A 20,918-nucleotide genomic window follows, 5' to 3' on the forward strand; every position below is an offset into this window, starting at 1 on the left:
AGTGGTTCAGTTCCTTTATATGGGTTAAGAAGAGGCCACGACTGAAAATGGCAGTTTTACGTCTTCCGGACGTGAGAGGGGGTTTTGACTTCCTGGATATTAAAAAATATCAGCTATGTGCTCACTTACTTTTTATATATGATTGGATACATGAAGACAATTCTTCTTTGTGGTTTGATATCGAAAATTCACAAACAAAATATCCCTTACGAAACTTGCTATTTCTTAGAAACTTTAAGTCAGTAAGAAGCTCCTGTGAGAATCCCATTGTAATTAACACTGTTAAAGCATGGAGAATCTGGAAGGTAGATCCAAGCTGACTTCTATTTATACTCCTATATGTGATAATCCTGACTTTCTTCCTGGTGTTACAGGTTTTCATTTCCGTTTTTGGGCATCGAGGGGTCTTTCTCACTTGAGGGATTTATTTGAAGGGTCCACACTGACGTCATTCAGTCAGATATCTGATAAATATGCCATTCACAAACATGACATCTTGCGCTTTTTTCAGATAAGGGACTTTGTAAGAAAGGACACAACGCTTCACCTAGATATGCAACCCTCTCAGATAGAGAGACAGCTTTTTCTGCCCAAACAGAATAGATCTACTAGCTTCTTTTATATTATATTAAGAGAGTATCCCAACGCTAACACTCATTATTTGAGGAAGGTTTGGGAAACTGAACTTGATATAGAGATAGAGGAGGATGTGTGGAACAAGGTTTGGAAGAATGCAAACTCTATCAGTATATGTAATAAAGCAAAAGCTATCCAGTTTAAAATCTTACACAGAGCGCATATTTAAATTTAAAGAGGGTTTTTCTCCTATGTGTTCTAAATGTAAAGTGGAGGTAGGTAACCTCACCCGTTGTCTGTGGACTTCTTACAGAATTAAAACATTTTAGGGGGAGATCTCACAGGAACTGTACAAGATTTTTAAAACCGATGGACCCATTGTGTTTATTGCTTGGGTCGCCAAATAATTATATTTCCGACAAGTTTAAGAAAAAACTCTGCAATGTTTTAACATTCTGTGCAAGGAAATGTATTTTATTACAATGGATAACAGATAAAATACCCTCTATAGCAAGCTGGCACAGAGTTGTTTTGGAACATGTATCTCTAGATTACTTGACACACCTGTTACGTTCAAAAACAAATGTCTTCTACGATACTTGGGAACCTTTTCTGCTGTATATTGGGTCAGATCTCTCAAGTATTCTGGTGTGGTGAGAGCACTTGTATAGTTTACTGTGGCATTTTGATATGTTGGTCAGCATAAATATTTGTGTATGTAAGGTGGGGTTGTGTTTTTTTGGTTTGTTTTTTTTTTTTGTTACGTGTGTATGGTGTATGCTTGTTATGTTGAGAAAAATTCAATAAACATAATTAAAATAAAATAAAATAAGGGACCTTATTACATGCTGAGATCTAGCTCCTCAGAAAGGCAGAGGAGTTACTGTAGTACAGTAAGGGAGTTTAGTTTAAGTTTAAAGTTTGAGATGTCCACTGTGGTTGTTGAGTGCTACAGCTTTGGGGAAAAATATTCTGTGTCATGTTGGTTCTGAGTCAGTGTCTGTTCTGTTCACTGCTGGAATCCTGTCTGTGAGAACTGTCTTTGTTTTTTATTTCATGTTGGGGGGTCTTCACTGCTGACATCAGCAGTGCTCGAAAACCTCTTTGATCATCTCTCTCTCTCATTCCCTCATTTCTTTTCACAATTAAGACTCACTCTTTTTCAGTGTGTTGTGTGTCATTAATCCACTTGACCTGGAATTCCTAATAATTCCAGCTGAGCCGTGATCATTTTAGGGCAAAAGCAGAAGATCTAAAGCTTTATAGAGTCACTTTTGTGAGACTATAAGAGTTTTATTGATATAAGCATTTATCAACCACACATAAAAGGTGCTCCATAATGTTCATGTGATCCACACCGTCATTCTGACACACTGTAATAAACTACAGGAAGTGTAGGGGGCGATATGGCTTCTATAGGTTCATTTAAAAAGCGCTCTGTAATGTTCATATGATCCACACAGTCATTCTGACACACTGTAATACACTACATGAAGTGTAGGAGGTGATATGGCTTCTATTGTTTCATTTAAAAAGCCCTCTTTAATGTTCATATAATCTACACAGTCATTCTGACAGACTGTAATACACTACAGGAAGTGTAGGGGGCGATATGGCTTCTATTGTTTCATTTAAAAAGCGCTCTATAGTGCTGCAAAATTACTTAAATGACTGTGTCATAAGACAATTTTGGTGACCTAGCGGTTTTTTTTTGCTCATTCATTTGTGTTGATTTGTTTTATGCAGTTAATAATACATGATCGATCTATTTTTTTTTTTAAATGAATGCATCTGTTTGTCTGCTCTCCTCTTTTATCCAGCACTTTGGAAACAACCTTTGACAGTGGGGTTACCACAGAGTTAAGTGGCCGCAGTTTGCTGTCCCTGTCGTCCCGTCCGGTTCCGCTGGCCTGGGCCAGCCGAGTTGGTCAGTCCAGTCCGAGGCTGCAGGCAGGCGATGCTCCCTCGCTGGGGAATGGTTACCCTGGTCGTGGGGGTGCAGGGCCGGCTCAGGGGCGGTACCTTTACCCCGCCCCCCTGCGCAGGCAGCTGGTGGCACGCGGCAGCGCCCTCTGTGGGCTAGAGCTGAGAGAGCGGGGAGAGGAGCTGGAGATGGATGTTAGCGGCTATGTTAGCGATGGAGACGTGCTGGCTAAGAACGCCCGCATTGATGAGATTACCAGTGGGTGAGTGAGGAACATCTCAGCTCTGATTAATCACTGTATGACGTTCTGTTATCTATGCAAAACCATGTGGGAAATTATAACAGCAGGCAAGAAACACCTTAGCAACCACCTGGGATAGCATAACAAGGCCTGGCAACACCGTAGCAACCACCTGCGATAACATAGCAACACCTTAGCAACCACCTGTGTTTTAGTCCATGTTTATAGGTAACAGTGAGTCATGCAGTGTCAGAAACCACATAAACAGGTCTTTTAGAGATACTGAGCATCTCCACACCATTGATTGCTTAAATGATTCTCTGCATGGTGAAATGGTTCTTCAGATTGATGGAGAATGTGTTCTATATAGTTCTTTATAGAATCTGTATTGTAGCAAAAAGTGTACTTCTGTTATAAAAAAGCCCTTTTGGTGGTAAATTTCTGCCCAGTCAAAACAGCACCCTACTGTTTACAACATAAACACTTTGAAAGCTGCCTGCATAAAAACTTAATATCAAATGCATAAGAATTTGTATAAAGATATTTGATGAAGTGAATAACATTGTATTGATAAAAGGAGTCTTAAACTGAAGTGATGGTCGATAGTTCTATTTATAAAACTGCAATGGAGTTATACATCAGTGGTCCATTTTAACACTTCATAACAATGTTATAAATGGAGCAAATGTCTGTCACTTTAGTTTATGTCAATACAATGCCACTTTCTTCTTAAAACATCTTATATCATGTATCGGTGATTGCTGGCATAAGCTGTTTATGTATATTCAAGTATTGCTTTATAAGTCCTTTATTCAGTGCTTATGAATATGTTGTGAATCCTCTATGTTGGTTGCCTTTAATTAAAGTGCTGTAAGTGCTACCCAGTATTCGTATCTGTGATCTTTCACACAAATCACCTTGGTGAGGAAGCCACAAGAGGGCGACAGTGTTTTGTTTTTAGTGAACCATCCTCAGATGCTTTTGCATCTCAGCAATTCATCACAGAGCTGCAGATTTTAGAAGCTGAATGGGTCATCTAACTTTTTTAAAATAAGCTTTTTCTTTGAGCGGAATTAAATCCAGTGTGTGAAATCCCCCTGGTATTTCGGGGTCTCATGTTGGCTGCTAACTCACTCACCATAGTGGCGCTGATGCTTTAGTGGCAGCAAAATGTCTAGTTTCACGATTGTTCTTCTGTAAAGTCTCTGTTCTAGTTTCCCTCTGTGCTCTTCTCACGTTAACTGAGATATTCCTTATTTCCTCTTCTGTCTTCAGTGTGAGAAATGAGGAACAGTCACTCTTTACACCAGACTGTTGGGAAACTGGGCGAGTTTTCAGATTCACAGATATGCTGCAGCACATTGTAAAGTTTTTCAGAGGAATCTGGGCATAGTTACAGTTTCTAGACTATGAGGGACCAACTGGGTGAACGAGTCTGCTACAGCGCCACCCTGAGGCAGAGCAGTGCTGCAGCTCTAGTTAGTTAAGAACACCAAAGACAGAAGCTGATTGTGGGTGAAGCTGATAAACAGTGACCTTTCCCTCAATTTGTTTGTCCCTAACAGACAGCATAAGGTCATAAGTTTCTTTCCAGGGACCCCCAGAAGTTTAATTTGGGACATTCCGGAGGTCCAAGAAGTGCACTCAGTGACCTCAGCAGAACCTGATAACCTGCAGTTTTCCTAAAGAACTCCTTTATTGACGTTTTTCTTGTTAGAACAGGCCTCCTGCGTTCTTTAGCCATGGTGAAGAGTAACTGAAACCCCAGCTATTATTATAACTACCATTTATTAGCTTTCCCTCAGGATTCAGCAGCAGTAAATGTGTGAATGGAGGTTGAATTACCAGCCTGGAGAGGAAAGTTTCCGGATGTTCATGATGTTATGATGCTTGAATAGAACGAGAAAGCAGACACTGTCACTGAGAACCAACACAAAAGAACAGCTGTCCTCATTCGACCAGCTGTGTGTGTGTGCAGCACTTTGTAGGGATCGAGTGCGTCATGTATTCACTTGTTTTATGTGCTAAATGATCTGTACTAACTAAGGCCAGTCAAATTTCTGTTCACACCTGGCATTTTTTGTTCTATTAAAGGGCGTACACCATAGAAAAACTTTCTTTTTTTATAAAAAAGTTTGATGCAATATATGAACATTGTCCGTATATATGGAAATAAAGCTGCTCGTTTTTTATTTGCTGCTTTTGTGATGTCACAAACATGAACACATCTACATATACCCACCTACTCAGCTAAAAGCAGCCATGCCCATTCACGCTGAGGCTATAAGAGTGTTTCAGCCTGGTCTGCTATTTGAATGAGGCACAGTCAATCAGAACAGAGCTCATTTACATATGTCAGGCACAGTAACAAAACCAGCCTTTTTAATCCTAAGGGATGAAGAGAGGTTGGAAAAATGAATTATGTTGCATAAATACACACCCATGTTATAAAATGCAAGAAAAATATAGGATAAGGGCCCTTTAAGTGTGGCTGGCTGCTAACTGTAACTACATAGAAACAAGCAGCTGATTGGACGGCAGCCCATAATGATATCTTGTTTTATTACTTTATTTTGACAATTTTTTAAACATTTTTTCTCTGGAGATTGGCTTCTGAGAGCTTAAGTTTGCATTTAAAGTAATTTTTACTGTGATAGAAGAGGTGATAAATGTTAGTGTGTGCAGTGTAGAGTGTGTGTTATGTTAGTGTGTGTTTTAGTTCAACAGAGGCTGCGCTGCAGTGATTAATGTTCAGTCTGTCCAAATACAAGACGGGTCTATTTTCTCCTCTATAAAACACGCTGCCCCCACTAACCTCATCACACTCCTTCAGACAAGACGTGTTTGGAGTCTGAAGTTTTGCTTCTTTAGTTTTAGCACTTGAGTTATGAGGCTAATGTAGCTAACAAGTAATAGAAGCTTATAGCCCACCTATTCGCATAGTGCTAACCGCATGTCTGAATCACTACAAACTGTGTATTAATCAGTGTCTCTTAGGTGTTCAGTATCTCTGATAGAATGTAACTGCTGCACCGTTAAAGGTGGAACAGGAAATTTAGAACAAGGTGCTAGAGTGTAAATGTAGCACCATTTAAGGTAGAACAGGAAATTTTGAATAAGGTGCTAGAATGTAACTGCTGCACCATTTAAGGTGGAACAGGAAATTACGAATAAGGTGCTAGAATGTAACTGCTGCACTAGTTAAGGTGGAACAGGACATTTCGAATAAGGCACTAGAATATAATTGCTGCACCATTTAAGGTGGAACAGGAAATTTTGAATAAGGTGCTAGAATGTTACTGCTGCACTATTTAAGGTGGAATAGGAAATTTTGAATAAGGCGCTAAAATGTAACTGCGGCACTATTTAAGGTGGAACAGGAAATTTCAGGTAAGGCGGTACAATGTAACTGCGGAAGAATAGGGAAGCCAACTTGAGCTTCAAACCTCAAACTGTGTGCAGTTGTTTAGTATCTCTAATAGAGTTGATTATGTGGTTTCTGATGCTGTATGTATGACGCACTGCTATTTAGGGGCGTAATGATTCTGAAACCAAGACTGAAACAGCGGAACAAATGTCTGTGCTCTCGTGGCGCATTTCCGGAAGATGGAAACACAATACGCCCTGAATTTTGTGACTCTCTTTCTCTCTCAGCTACATGACGGACGGGGGATTGAGTCTGTACACTCGGCGGTTGAACCATTTGCCGGACGGCATGGCCATGGTGAGGGAAACGCTGCAGAGAAACGCGTCCACCGGCCAGGGAGATGCAGACAGGTACCTTCATCACCCTCATAATTAGTATTGGCCACAAAAAGGCTATTTTGTTTTGTCACACTCAGGATGGAAAATTGAATGTTTAGGTCTAGCTACGCTCATAAAGCCATTAACACTCAAAGAACCTTTTGCGTGCTAAAATGGTTCTCTGCATGGCAAAATGGATTGATGGAGAATGTGTTATGTATTCTGTGTGGTTTTGAATGGTTCTATATAGCACATACAGGGTTCTGCTATTATAAAATAACTTTTTTGGTGCTATAAAATATGGTGAGTGTGCATTCCCACGAGTCGTCCTGCAAAGCCTGAAATAATTAAAAATTGGCGGGAGTATTTCAGACCTTGTATGAGGGAGCGCCCAGATGTGTTTACAGCACACACACACACACTCGACCTCCTTGGGGTTTTCTGGCCTGTCTGGGCTTGACTCTCCCTCTCTCTCTCTCTCTCTCTCTCTCTCTCTCACTCTCTCTCTCTCTCTCTCTCTCTCTCTCTCTCTCGTTATGTTTCCCTTTCTCTCACTCTCTCTCAGTATGTTTCCCTCTCTCTCTCTCTCTCTCAGTGTGCTGTGGTTAACCTCAGGCTGTAAACACTCTCGTGGGATATCACTATCTTCATCTCTCTCTGTCTTTCGTCCTCTCTTTTGTTAGCTGCTGGCTATGTTTTGTCATTCTGGAAACTGTACATGCCTATTTTACCCTCTCTCTCACACACACACACACACACACACACACACACACACACACACATAGTCCTGTCTGTCTTTTGTGTTTGTATTTTGTCACTGTTGTCATCTTAGTCTCTGTAATAACAGGACAGGGAGTGATTATGTCAATAATTAAGTAACTTTTATTATTCTGTTATTATACTGGCATTATACCTATTATTCAATTAAACAACTAATCTGACCATTCTCATTCTGCTTTGAGCTTACTGTGATTTAACTGTGACCTTACTGTGAATTTACTATGATCTAACTCTGGCTATACTGTAATTTTAATAATGAGATAGCTAAAATTAATATTAATGTTTTCTGTTAGCATCTTATGCTAGTTGTGTTTGTTCTTAGAGCTCCATAATAACTATGTGCACTTTTCACTATTCTAGCTAAAGGGTTGTCTAACATTAAGATGAGCCAAGGTTGCTGCTAGCTAGCCAGCATTAGCTTAATGGGGAACACTGATGTTTACAAATTTCTAAGTAAAGGGTAAAGATTCAGAGTGGTTTGGTGTGAAATGCTCCGTTCTAGAGAAATTTACTGAGTTAGAATTGTTCACAGTGGTGGTGATAGGAACCAGACGTCCACCTCTAAAAACTTTCTCACAGAAAGTTATTACATGAAATGGTTATGAATACACTACATGATGTCTGAGACAAAATCCATTCGTGGTGAAGGGATACATTCAGGGCACTGTGAGGCAAAATAATCCCCAAAGAAAACTTATTATTTCAGTTTTTCCGCTATTTTCCCATCATTAACATTCCATATAAAACTCAGAAGACACGTGTAGGTTCACTGGTGGTTGTGGATAGTACATCATATGTCTATATTTGTGTTGTAGTCATGGCGACCCCCTGGTTCCTATCACCACCACTGTAAAGAAATCTGTGTGTAAGTTTCTCTACAAATGAATTATTTTGTGTCAAATCACTCTGAATGACTTTGTTTATATTGTAACCCCTGAATTATGGAGAAATTATGAAAAATTGGTGTAACTGTTAGCCACAACAGTTTAATGCAGCACGTGTATGATATGAACATAATGGGGCATCTGTTTTTAAGGAAACAATGCAAGTGTACATGGTTTTTCATAGTTTATGCTGTAATGCTGTGACTGGACTGTAAACTGTTCATGGAGGTTGCTGACTTTGGAAAGTCGTCTGAAGTAACACAGCATGAAATGAGCGTGTGTGTGTGTGTGTGTAGGGTTGTAATATTAATTTTAAAATGTACATTTCACTTTAGAAAACATATTTTTCAGATGTGTTTTTATCTGATAACTAGCTGAAAAGAAGTTAAATGGAGAATTTACTGATTCTATTGTTCATTTATAGTGAATATTTATATGCAAATGTATCATTTTTGTGCTGTTATCAGTTAATTAGAAGGGCTGCTCCCTCATTTGTTCACTACGGTCTCTCTCTCACACACATACACACACTTACCCTCAGCTGATTTGTAGAATAACACAGCAGAGAGCAGAAGACTTTGTTGTTGCTGTAAATGCATTTTACTATTCCCCACAGTCTCATCTGTCTCAGAGAGAGAGGAGAGGAGGTGAAAAAGAGAGAGTGTAAGGGAGAAGAGAAAGTGGGAGAGAAAGAAGGGGAGAGCAAGCATTAAGAAAGATAGAGAAAAAAGAAAAGAGCATTAAAACTTACACAGAAAAACTGTGTGTGTGTTTGTGTGTGTGTGTGTGTGTGTGTGTCTGTGTGTGATGGGGTGTGAGTGATGTTCTGGTATCCGTGGTGATGACTGTAGACTCCACTTTTATCTGTCTGCAGCACACCTGCAGCACTAAATGTGTGTGCATGTGCCTGTGTGTGTGCGTGTGAGTGTGTGTGCGTGTTCAGTTGTGCACCTGCTGAATTTCACACTTTCAGGCTGAGTGACTGCAGCTCCTGCTCACACCGACAGAGACTCGTTTAGAAATTTCTGTGGAAGTGGAAGAGTTTGGAATCCGAGGTTTGGAAAATTGGTGAGAAGCAGGAATTAACATTTACATTCAGAGCTTTGTTTATTTTTTATACTGTTATTGTAGTTGATGCTTCTGTAGCGTGCACGTTTAAAGAAGAAGTATACAGTGCAACAATGGAAATGTATGAAGTGTAACCATGGACATGGATGTAGCGTATCTATGGACACGGGTGTATCGTAGACATTTAAATTGGTGTAGTGTGTTTATGGAAATAGGTGTAGCGTAACCATGGAAATGGGTGTAGCATAACCATGGAAATGGGTGTAGCGTAACCATGGAAATGAGTGTAGCGTATCTATGGAAATGGTTGTAGCGTAAACATTTGAAAAGGAAATAGTATAGCCATGAAATGGGTGTAGCCTAACCATAGAAATGGCTGAGAAGTAACTATAGAAATGAGAATAGCATAACCGTGGAAACCAGTTTAGCATAACTATAAAGTAGATTTTGAAATGTTTTCTGCTGTTCCCAGTTGAGACTATAGCAATGTTAATACGCTCTGGCCACAGTGTTTAATGTAGAAGTACTGACAGGAGAGATTGGGGGGTGGGGGGCAGGTAGGGTCCTGAGAGCCTGCAGCTGAATCTGCACTGAGGAGTGATTTATGGGCTGTGTAACATTCTGGATCACACAGGTGTGTGTGTCTGTGTGGGGGGGCTTTTCTCAGCAGAATTGGGTTCAGAAAAATTAAAATTTGAAAGCTCTGGGGTGGTCAGTGTGTTTATAATCCAACTCCCACCATCTGTCCACTGACAAACCTCTTCTAAGGTCAGGAAACCTTTATCTGTTAAATAGAACTGTCTCTCCACTTACTCAGAAAAATTATTAACCCAACAGCTATATAACCTCTAAACGTGATTTTTCTCTGTGTGAACTGCACCTGATCCAATTTAACAGAATTTATTTAATAACTACAGACCACCCACATGGCATGTTTAAAACAAGTGTCAACTTTAGAGAATTTGGTCTTCAGCAAGCTGTGCAAACAGCCTCAACCTCAAAACAACAGTTAGAAAGTGGAGGTCTGGTTCTAGAGTCTGACTGGTGGAATTCCCTTTGAACAACTGAGCTGCTCCAGCGTGAGGGTAATGTGCGAACTCCGCAGGTTTGACTGCACTCACATGCCTGAGGTAACAGAATCAAGATGATTATCTGGTCGGAGCATGTGAAGAAGGCAGGATTAGCATTACATACTCAGACGCAAACATGCACATCGGCTCTGTGCCAAGATAAAAAATAATATTGTTGCTAAGGAGAGAAGGACGGACCGGTAGGTTGGGGTATGTGTGAGAGTCGTAGTGGAGTACATGCTGAATTTCTTCTTCTTGGTGTCCATGTGGTTCTTCTAGGCAGGTTACTTCAGTTCTCTGCTGCAGTGGTGATCAGATGCTCAATTTAATTACCTGTAGGGTCCACTAACTGGCCACTTTATTAGAAACACCTAACTTGTGCTTCCACTAACTGGCCACTTTATTAGAAACGCCCCCCTTGTGCCTCCACTCACTGGCCACTTTATTAGAAACACCCATCTTGTTTTCTCTAACTGGCCACTTTATTAGAAACACCCACCTTGTGCTTCCACTAACTGGCCACTTTATTAGAAACAACTACATTGTACTTCCACTCACTGACCACTTTATTAGAAACACCCACCTTGTGCTTTTACTGACTGGCCACTTTATTAAAAACACCCACCTTGTGCTTCTGCTAATTGGCCACTTTGATAGAAACACATATCTTGGGCTTCCACTAACTGGCCACTTTATTAGAAACACTCACCTTGTACTTCCTCTCACTGACCACTTTATTAGGAACACCCACCTTGTGCTTCCACAAACTGACCAATTTATTAGAAACACCCACCTTGTGCTTCCGCTCACTGACCACTTTATTAGGAACACCCACCTTGTGCTTCCACTCACTGACCACTTTATTAGGAACACCTACCTTGTGCTTCCACAAACTGACCACTTTATTAGAAACACTCACCTTGTACTTCCGCTCACCGACCACTTTATTAGGAACACCCACCTTGTGCTTCCACAAACTGACCACTTTATTAGAAACACCCACCTTGTACTTCCGCCCACTGACCACTTTATTAGTAACACCTACCTTGTGCTTTCTCTAACAGGCTGCTTTATTAGAAACACCCCCCTTGTGCTTCCACTAACTGGCCACTTTATTAGAAACACCCACCTTGTGCTTCTACTAATTGGCCACTTTAATAGAAACACATACCTTGTGCTTCCACTAACTGGCCACTTTATTAGTAACACCTACCTTGTGCTTCCTCTAACAGGCCGCTTTATTAGAAACACCCACCTTGTGCTTCCACTAACTGGCCACTATATTAGAAACACCCACCTTGTGCTTCTACTAATTGGCCACTTTAATAGAAACACATACCTTGTGCTTCCTCTTACTGGCCACTTTATTAGGAACATCTACCTTGTGCTTCCCCTCAATGACCACTTTATTAGAAACACCCACCTTGTGCTCCTGCTCACTAGCCGCTTTATTAAAAACTCCCACCTTGTGCTTATATTAACTGGCCACTTTCTATGAGGTTAATGTGCTAATTCAGACTGCAGTGTTTGCTGGACAAACAGAGAGAGAGAGAAGAACCAAACCACTCTGAACGACTCTGCAGATGCAAATGCAGAACATTTTAGAAAAATTGGTGTTGTTCTCCTTTAAGGAAATGGAGTGATAATGGTGCACAAAAACATAAAAATAGTTTTTATGCGATCAGTGTTTCTGCAGCGTTAAAGGTCACTGTGTCATTATTTTACCACAGCAGCTTTATACGGAAGAGTTTGGAATGCCCCGGCCTGTTTGGGAATGCCACATCCTTGTGGACAAGACATCCCCATCACTATCTCTCTCTCTCTCTCTCTCTCTCTCTCTCTCTCTCTCTCTCTGTGCACTCGGTGCAGAAGGTCAGAGGTCAGCTCTGTTGTTTTGATGTTAAACAGACAGGCCTGAGTAATCAAACACAGATCCGACCCGAGTTTAGTGCATGTTTACTCACAGTGGACAAACGCAGAGGGGCAGATGAATAGATAAAGAACTTCATCTCTTCACCTATGATGTCATTTTGGCTCTTTTATAACTACGGCATGGTGGGTAATGGCATACATGTGGCCACGCCCACTTTCGCTTCTTGTTACGATGTCAGCACTCATCAGCACTCAATATATACATAAAGCATCAGACTATCTAAACCTGCATAGGAATTTTTCTCACTTAAAGGGCTCATATGTTTAATGTTATCGCTACACCATGGGGTCTGAGAGTAACGCAGTTTCAATACTCTGTATGTCCTGTACATATTGTAGTATTGACAATAAAGCTGACTTGACTCATATCATGTGATATGAAACTTCCTCACTTTGTTTAAAACAAGAGTTTGATGCACTATGTGAACATTGTTAAAGTTTCACAACATACCCAGTCCATTTTGAATTCTTTTTGTGATGTCACAAACACCAACTCATTTAGATATATTCACCTATTCAATCTGCAGTAGTTTACCTCCGTCCACTCACACTGAAGTTACAAGGAGAGTTTCAGCTTAGACTGCCTTTTGAATGAGGTGAGATACAGAACAGCCAATCAGAAGCGAACACATTTACATATATCAGTCTCAAAAGACACCATAACCTGAACATTCTGCTTAATTCCAAAGGCCTTTACACATCAAACGTTAATATTCTGCTGGCTGTAAATTAATCCGATCGTGTGTGTAACTTATGGTATCTTGCACACCAATTTTTGCGAACTTTTGCCAGTGACAGAAACTCTCTGACCAGTCATGGTCACCTCTGCTGTTGGCATGATGACAACTATGATGACGAAGCAGCAAACAGAACTTTTTCACAAACGCTAAAAAGGATCAGAATCTCCAAAAGCAGCTCAAACTGAGCTACAAACAGAGAGTTAAATGTATGTGACTTCTTTACACCACTTTCACTTTTCCTAAATGGTCAGTAGCTCAGTGTCACCATCCGTCTGTTCTGCTGTGATCAAAGAATCAGATCTTATTTACGCTTAAAGACATTCAGCCTGTTTGTTTTGAGCTTCATCTCATTTGGAGCTGCATCTCCAAAATCGCCTCAGACTCAGCTGTAAGTGAAAGAGCTCGTACAGTTTCAGCTCCTGAACGAGGTGGAGAAACTCTGTGTTGTGAGGAGCAAGGGTATAGTTGATACAGTTGATATATATTTTGCCAATATATATCACTGCTTTTGGAAGAAAACCTTGTATCTCCATTTTTGTCGTTTTTCAGTTTTTGACATAATTTGAAAATGTCTGTTACCCTTTGCATTGTACATAAATTACATGTAGAATGGACCAAAAGAAATGGCCCAAAATGACTTGGAAAAAAGTCTGGTTCCACTGACTTACAGTAAAAGTAAAGTAGATTTTTTCCTTTTCCTGTAAAGTTATCATTTTGGAGATAGGAGGTTTTCTTCTAAAAACAGCAATATGTGTTGCTATGTATTCAGCCCATTTTATTCATGGTGCAAAAAACAGCAAAATTCCAAAAAAATCATGTTGCTTCTGGTATGTATAATTTCGCAGAATATTTAGCATTTTGTGACTTTTTTCGCATCGCCTTTAGCCTTAAGAATTAAAATGTTTGCGTGGAAATGAATTATTCCTGTATTTGCTACATAAAGTCACACATGGACCTCAGAGAAACAAAAGAAATACGAAATGTACAGTATGTGCCCTTTAAATGAAAACAGCAGTACACTCTCAGACATAAAGGTACTAAACTGTCACTGGGGCAGTCCCCCTCTTGTCACTGGGGTGTAACCCTCAAGAGTACATCTCAGTACCTTTAGTCCGGGAACATAATTGTACCATAATCCATTGAAATTATATTTTCTAAATTGTATTGACTCCACACACCCCATCCCGTCTCCAGGCTTTTAATTTTATTGTTCTGTTTTAAAACATTAGGTTATGAAAAGGTATAAATACGTACTTTTCACCTGGAAAAACGTATTTAACGTTCATAATTGGGCCTTAAATCCACTGTTAAACCTTTGAGGGAACATTACATTGTATCTTGATGAGCGAAAAATGTACCTGCACAGAACCTTTATTTCTAACAGTGTAGTTCAGAATTCAAAAGATGGCAGAGTATCTCCAAACTTTTGCTCAGCAGTATATATGTCTGCATGTATGTGTCCATAAGAACAGATATCAGTCCAAGCCTTAGCAAGTAAATTATATCAAATTATATCTTATAAATTATAGTGTTCTTTTCCTCAGGACCCTCTTTCATATGTGCAGTAACAGCCAGGCTGTGTGCTTTAATGCGTGAGGGAGTGGAGGTGTGTATTTTAGTGCTGAGGTTTCCTTTCTAACTACAGTGGAGCTGTATGGGAGGAGACCACGGCGCTCCCCGGAGACTAAACCCAGTCCTTTCTCACAGTGAGCTGAAGCTCTGAGCTCTCCCATCTGCTGCAGAGCCCCTCCTGATGACCTGCCGTGCTCGATCTTTGACCTATGTGACACAAAAAAGAAAAAACAGAGCGGTTCTGCAGGAATGTCCAGATCAAACAGCTCCCGTCAGTTCCCTTAAACTGCCTTTAAGCTAGAGTTCGTTTTCTCCACCAGGAAAAGTAGTAAACAGTTAAAGGGCCCACATCATACATATTTTTATTTTTCGGTTAGTAATCCAAAAATATTTGTAATTTTTATATGACATTTTTCAACATCTCTTTATCTCTTAGAATTAAACATACTTATCTTTTCTGTCTCTTTAAGACTGATATATATTTAAATTACCTCTGTTCTGATTGGCTGTGCTGTGTTGTGCCACATTTAAAAAGCAGGTTAGACTGAAACACTCCTTATAACTTCAGCATTAATGGGCTGCTGTAGGCTGAATATGCAGATAAATGTAAATGTGTTGGTTTTTGTGACATCACAAAAACAGTGAATTCAAAAAGGATGAAGGCTGGATTAGTTTCCATATATGGTCTGTGTGGACTGGAGAGTGAGTGGTACGTTTTAAAACTATGTTTAGATGAACAAGTATGGTACTGGCCCTTTAAATGTGCTAATTTTATCATTTTGGTTATGACCTCATACATTGTCAGAAACCATAGAATGAAGTCTATTAGAGATACTGAACACCTCCACACAGTTTAAAATTATTTAGATGTGCAATTAGCACCATGCTAATTGGTGGGCTATAAGCTTCCATCACTTGTTAGCTACCTTAGCCTCGTAGCTCCAGCACTAAAACTAGAGAAGCTTCAGACATCAAACACGTCTCGGCTGATTTATTCAATTTAGAATTAGTCGATCTGATTTTTGGCCGAACTGTCGCTTGCACTGTCTTTCAGTGAGAATGATTTTAGTTAGATCTGAAATCTGAGGGGGAGAGAGAGAGAGAGAGAGAGAGAGAGAGAATGAAAGAGAGAATGAAAGAGAGAGGAAGTAGAAAAATAGCATTGTGCACGGAACTCAGAGAGAGAGAGATAATGAGAGAGAGAGGAATTAGAAAGACAAAGAACTGAACTTTTAGTGAGTGAGTGCAAGGAAAAAAGAAAAAAGATAGAGAACTGAACAGAGAGAGAAAGAGAAAGAAATGAGGTAAAAAGAGCTGAACTGAGAGAGAGAGGTTAAAAGATAAAGAGAGAGAGGAACAGATTGAAAGAAAGAGAAAGAGAGAGAGAGAGAGCTGTTGGTTAATTCTGGTTGGTTGAGACAGTAATAGCAGGTTTGTGATCCAGAGAGAAACCTTCAGTCTGAGCACTGATCTCTAATTAACATCACACACAACGCACACATTAACCCCCCCACACTCTGCCCCCCCCAGGCCCCGCCCCATGCACAGTGCTCTGAAACTGAGTTTGTGAGGCTCCAGCACTTCACAGGTTAACTCCACCATGCCTTACAGATCAGATTACCAGAGAGAGAGAGAGAGCTGTTGGACAGAGCGAGAGAAAGAGAATAAACCATGGACTATGGAGCAGAGAGAGGGACACAGGAAAAATAAAGAATAGAGAAAAATAGAGCAAGAAAGAGAGAGCAGCGAGCGGGAAGAAGAGGGAGAGAAAGAGAGAGAGAGAGCTGTGGACAGTGGGCAGTGAATGGAGCAGCAGAGCAAGAGAAGAAGAGAACAGCCTGTGGAATATCAAAATAACAGAAGAATAAAAACAGGACAAATAAAAACAGAAAGAGGTGAGATTAGAGAGAGAGAGAGACAGAGAGAGAGAGGTTCTAACTGCGCTTTAACTCATGAGGAATCTACGTCCAGTCAAATCTCTGCCTATCAGGCTGGATCCTGGTATCCGTGGCAACCAAGGATCCACAGACAGGTAGATTATTGAGTGTGTGTGTGTGTAATTGTTTTTTTAATGTACATGTGTAATTCTTACACCTGTGTACAGAGAGCACACTTAAATATTGTTTTTTTCCTGCACATTTTAAGGCACAATTTATTCTCTTTATTTGTGTTTAAAAAAAACATTCGCCATGACTTTTGCACATGCCGCATTTTATGTTTTATTGTTGTATTAAAATGTGCAGAGGTGTGTCTCTGTAGGGAATGTATTAACTTATTACACTCAGAAAATCAACAAAACAATGGAGCCAAAACATTTGCATGCAAATGTTTGTCACTGTCATGCAAAAAAGCTCCAGTGACCCTTTCTATATATTTTATGTACTGTGAACGTTCTTAACTTTAAAAGGAAGTCAATTTTGTTTGAAATACACCGATCAGACACTTCATTAACACCACCTCTCCACTGTCCACTTTATCAGCTCCACTGACCATATAGTTTCACTTTGTAGTTCTACAGTTACAGACTGTAGTCCATCTGTTTCTCTGCATACTTCGTTACCCTGCTCTTCAATGGTCAGGACCCCCAAAGGACCCCACATAGCAAGTATTTGGGTGGTAGGTCATTCTCAGCACTGCAGTAACACTGACGTGGTGGTGGTGTGTTAATGTGTGCTGTGCTGGCACGAATAGATCAGACACAACAGTGCTGCTAGAGTTTTTAAATACCTCAGTGTCGCTGCTGGACTGAGAACCCAAAACATCCAGCCAGCAGCGTCCTGTGACCACTGATGAAGGACTAGAGGATGACTGACACAAACTGTGCAGCAACAGATGAGCTATCGTCTCTGACTCTAGATCTACCAGGTGGACCAACAAGGTAGGTTGTAGGTTTGTGTCATACATAGTTGCATGTTGTGAGTTGCATGCAATAATTCTGTGCAACTTGACAGTCACGCAAAGTAATTCAGAAACAAAGTTGCATGCAACACATTCAATTGCTCTAAAAATTAGCCAAATTAATAGATTGTACTTCTGATCCACTGTCTCGTTCTCGCTATAAATTACTATGCAAGGTGTAACTTACATATTTGCAGCATTTTTATCACCTTTACATACTTTTTTCAGCTTCACTATCATTCGGTTGTCCTATATCTATAGTTACTATATATTTCAATCTTCTGTGTATGTTAAGCATTTGAAAATTAGTGTTTAAGTATTTACAGTTATATTGTACTTAATATCTCGCTCATGTTCTAGAAGCACAACAAGTTCATCACATATCACTCATATCCACTCTTTAAAAACTGGTTCTTCAAGGGTTCTTTAGTAAAGAAAATGGTTCTGTAAAGAACCATTAACACTCAAAGAACCCTTTGCATTTTTAAAGGGTTCATTGCATTGTGAAAATGTTCTTCACATTGATGGAAAATGTGCATGAATGTGCTGTAGGTGGTTCTGTGTAGAACATTTTTGAAAAAGGTTGTATACAGCACCCAAAAGGGTTCTTCTGTTGTTACAATGTCAAGCTTGTAACAATAGAAGATCCCTTTTTGGGTGCTATAAAGAGCTATTTTCATAAAGATTCTATACAGAACCATCTACAACACATTCTCCGTCAATCTGAAGAACCATTTTACCATGCAGAGAACCATTTAATCGTGCAAAGGGTTCTTTGAGTGTCCATGGTTCTTTATAGAACCATTTTCTTTGCTAAAGAATCCTTGAAGAACCATCATTTTAAAGAGTGTATAGGTTTCTATCAAAAAAACTATAGTTGCTTGGAGGTTTCACCGTGTAAATCCACTGTCAGGTTGCGTGTAACATGCTAATGTTGCTGATTATGGACACAGTCTCATAGGAGTTGTAGTTTTTGAGCTGTTACTTTTGTAGTTCGGCTGTAGTTGTGTTTTCTTGGGAGGATACTTTTGCCTCCACTGCGGTAACAGCACTTTTACTGGAGGAAACTTTATACACTCTGCTGCAGCCTCAAAGGGTTTAAAGTTGCCTGTTTCTTTTCTTTCATCTTTCTCTCTCTGACAGTCCGCTTTTCTGAGCCGTTCAGCGTGACGGAGGGTGAAAGGTCAGAGAGGTTGTGTGTGTGTGTGTAGATGTGAGTGAGTGATGGCAGGGCGGAGTCAGACAGTGGTGAATCCAGTGGTTTCTGCGGTAGCGCTTACCCACTTTCCTCTGATCTCAGTGTGGAGGAAATGATGTCATGTGTCAGAAGTGATGTTTAATAACAAGTGCAGAGAGAACAAGGGAGTATTCTCAGCTCTAGAGAAACAGATGAACAGACTAACAGACACTGGGGATGGGATGATTTCAGAGGATAAAATCATCACAGTACTGTTAAAATATACTGAACATATTTAAAGATTCACCCTGAAATCTGATCTTTGTTTATCTTGTTAGCTCATGTTTTTAGTCATATTAAGCACAATTCATCATATAAAATGATTTAAAAGATTAAATTCTCGCTTTACTGAAATCTTCCCTCTGAAAGTAATGACTGTTAGGGCATTTTCTGTGGAAGTCTGGAGAGGCCATGAGCTGTGGCTATAATTTTCTGGATTGTTATCTTGAGATCATGACTTGGCAAGATAACAACCTTTGTTGTCTCGACATCACAAGACAATTAAGTGGTGATCTAAAGATAACAACTTTGTTATCTTGAGATCACAAGACAGTTGTTATCTTGAGATCATGACTTAGTGAGATAACAACCTTTGTTGTCTCAACATCACAAGACAATTAAGTTGTGATCTCAAGGTAACAACTTTGTTATCTTGAGATCACAAGACTGTTAAGTTGTTATTTTGAGATCATGACTTGATTATCTTGTGATCTTGAGATCACAACTTTTGTTGTCTTAAGATCACAAGATAATTAAGTCATGAGCTCAGGATAACAATTCAGAAAGTTATAACTGCCTCATGGTCTCTTTGGATTTCTGTAGTTTTCACGCTTGTTCTGAATACTCGAGTCTGCACCCAGAACTGATTCTGGGCAAGTTTGGGTGAGGGGCTCATTATCGCTGGTTTGCTTTCACATCTGAACTGTGGATCAACTGCGCAATTTCTTACATCGCTTCTCTGCGTGCAGTTTTGCAGAATGGTTGGCACAGCTTCATCTGTTTGCTGCTTTTTATTATTTTACTTGGACACAAACACTCAAGTGGTGAAGAGCAGCACTTTTTGAATACGCTGCATTTCACTGAGCCGGAGCGCCTTCAAACAAGGAGCCGTCCTCATATGAGAAGGTTTTTAGCCATGGAGGCCAGCACTTAGGACTGAAAGATTTTTTTTGTTGTTTTTACATCGAAATCGAAGTTTAACAGAGTGCAATTTTCACATCGCAGCAGCTGCAGTTTTTAAAATGATAGCCTGCATTTTCAAAAATGTTGTCTTAAGTTTTAAGTGGGGAAATTTAACCTACTAACACAGAGTTTGTAAACTGCCTTTACATCCATGAGTTAGACCAATCAGAGGCCACTTGAGCCCCATGTGTTGTGACATCACAAACACAACTGACTGGCAATCTGGCTGACTGCACTAAGTGGTCAAGCCTCAAGCCAAAAAAATGGATATTCTGGTCTTCTTGGCAAAAAAACAGGTCTGAACCTTAATTTATTGAAAACAATCACAATTTAAGTTGCATTCGCAATATTAGTCAGGGTTCCCCTAGCCCACCGATTTCTGGAGGACTAGAGATCGGTTCTCTGTTCTCTGGCTCGAGAGCAGCGAGCCACACTGGAGCAAACGTACCAAACTCACAGAGCAAGCAGACCTGGATCCGGAAAAAAGATCTAGTGTGAACATCCTCTGATTTTTTGATGACGTCACCGTGCATCTGCGGGCACGAAATACAAAAAAGAGAGTGTTTCGATTGAATTTATCATGATAATAATAGCAGATATTATATACCAGACTTTTGCAGATGTTATATACCAGACTTTTTATTAAGCTTCTCGTATTCCGTTATTGTTAAACTGCCTCTCTGCAGTCTGAGGCTTGTAGATTTATGAGCTCATTCATTTTAATGAGCAGATTTCTCCATCACACTCAGCGTTAATCTGCTCTTCACTGTTCAGGACCACAGTCTGAGGGTCTGATGGGAAATTCAGATTTTCTAAATGACCTCTGTGTGTCAGCGACTCTGAGCTGAACTGGAGTTTATATATTCAGATCCTCCATCAGAGGAGCTTGACGTTCTGCTAAATCTGCTCTGAGCAAATATTTCTCTCCTTCTTTGTGTCCTCCTCCTCCTCCTCCTTCTTCTTCTTCTCCCTCTCCCTCTTTTCTCTTCTTCTTCTTCTTCTTCTTCTTCTTCTTATTGTTCTCCATCTTGTTCTTATTCTCTTCTTCTCCTCCTTTGTCTTCTTTTTTC

The 20,918-nt window shown here is 40.0% G+C and overlaps 1 protein-coding gene across 1 annotated transcript in view; it reads left to right on the top strand.

Moving 5' to 3' along the window:
• The window catches only part of nav2a (neuron navigator 2a), a 343,940-nt gene that overhangs the window by 223,880 nt on the left and 99,142 nt on the right, over positions 1 to 20,918 (top strand). Inside the window, exons 10-11 of the mRNA XM_036587379.1 lie at positions 2,397 to 2,762; positions 6,396 to 6,518. Coding sequence (XP_036443272.1) covers positions 2,397 to 2,762; positions 6,396 to 6,518 — 489 coding nt within the window. The remainder of the gene's footprint in view (positions 1 to 2,396; positions 2,763 to 6,395; positions 6,519 to 20,918) is intronic.

This window comes from Colossoma macropomum, unplaced genomic scaffold (genome assembly GCF_904425465.1).
Source record: "Colossoma macropomum unplaced genomic scaffold, Colossoma_macropomum, whole genome shotgun sequence".
NCBI lineage: Eukaryota > Metazoa > Chordata > Actinopteri > Characiformes > Serrasalmidae > Colossoma > Colossoma macropomum.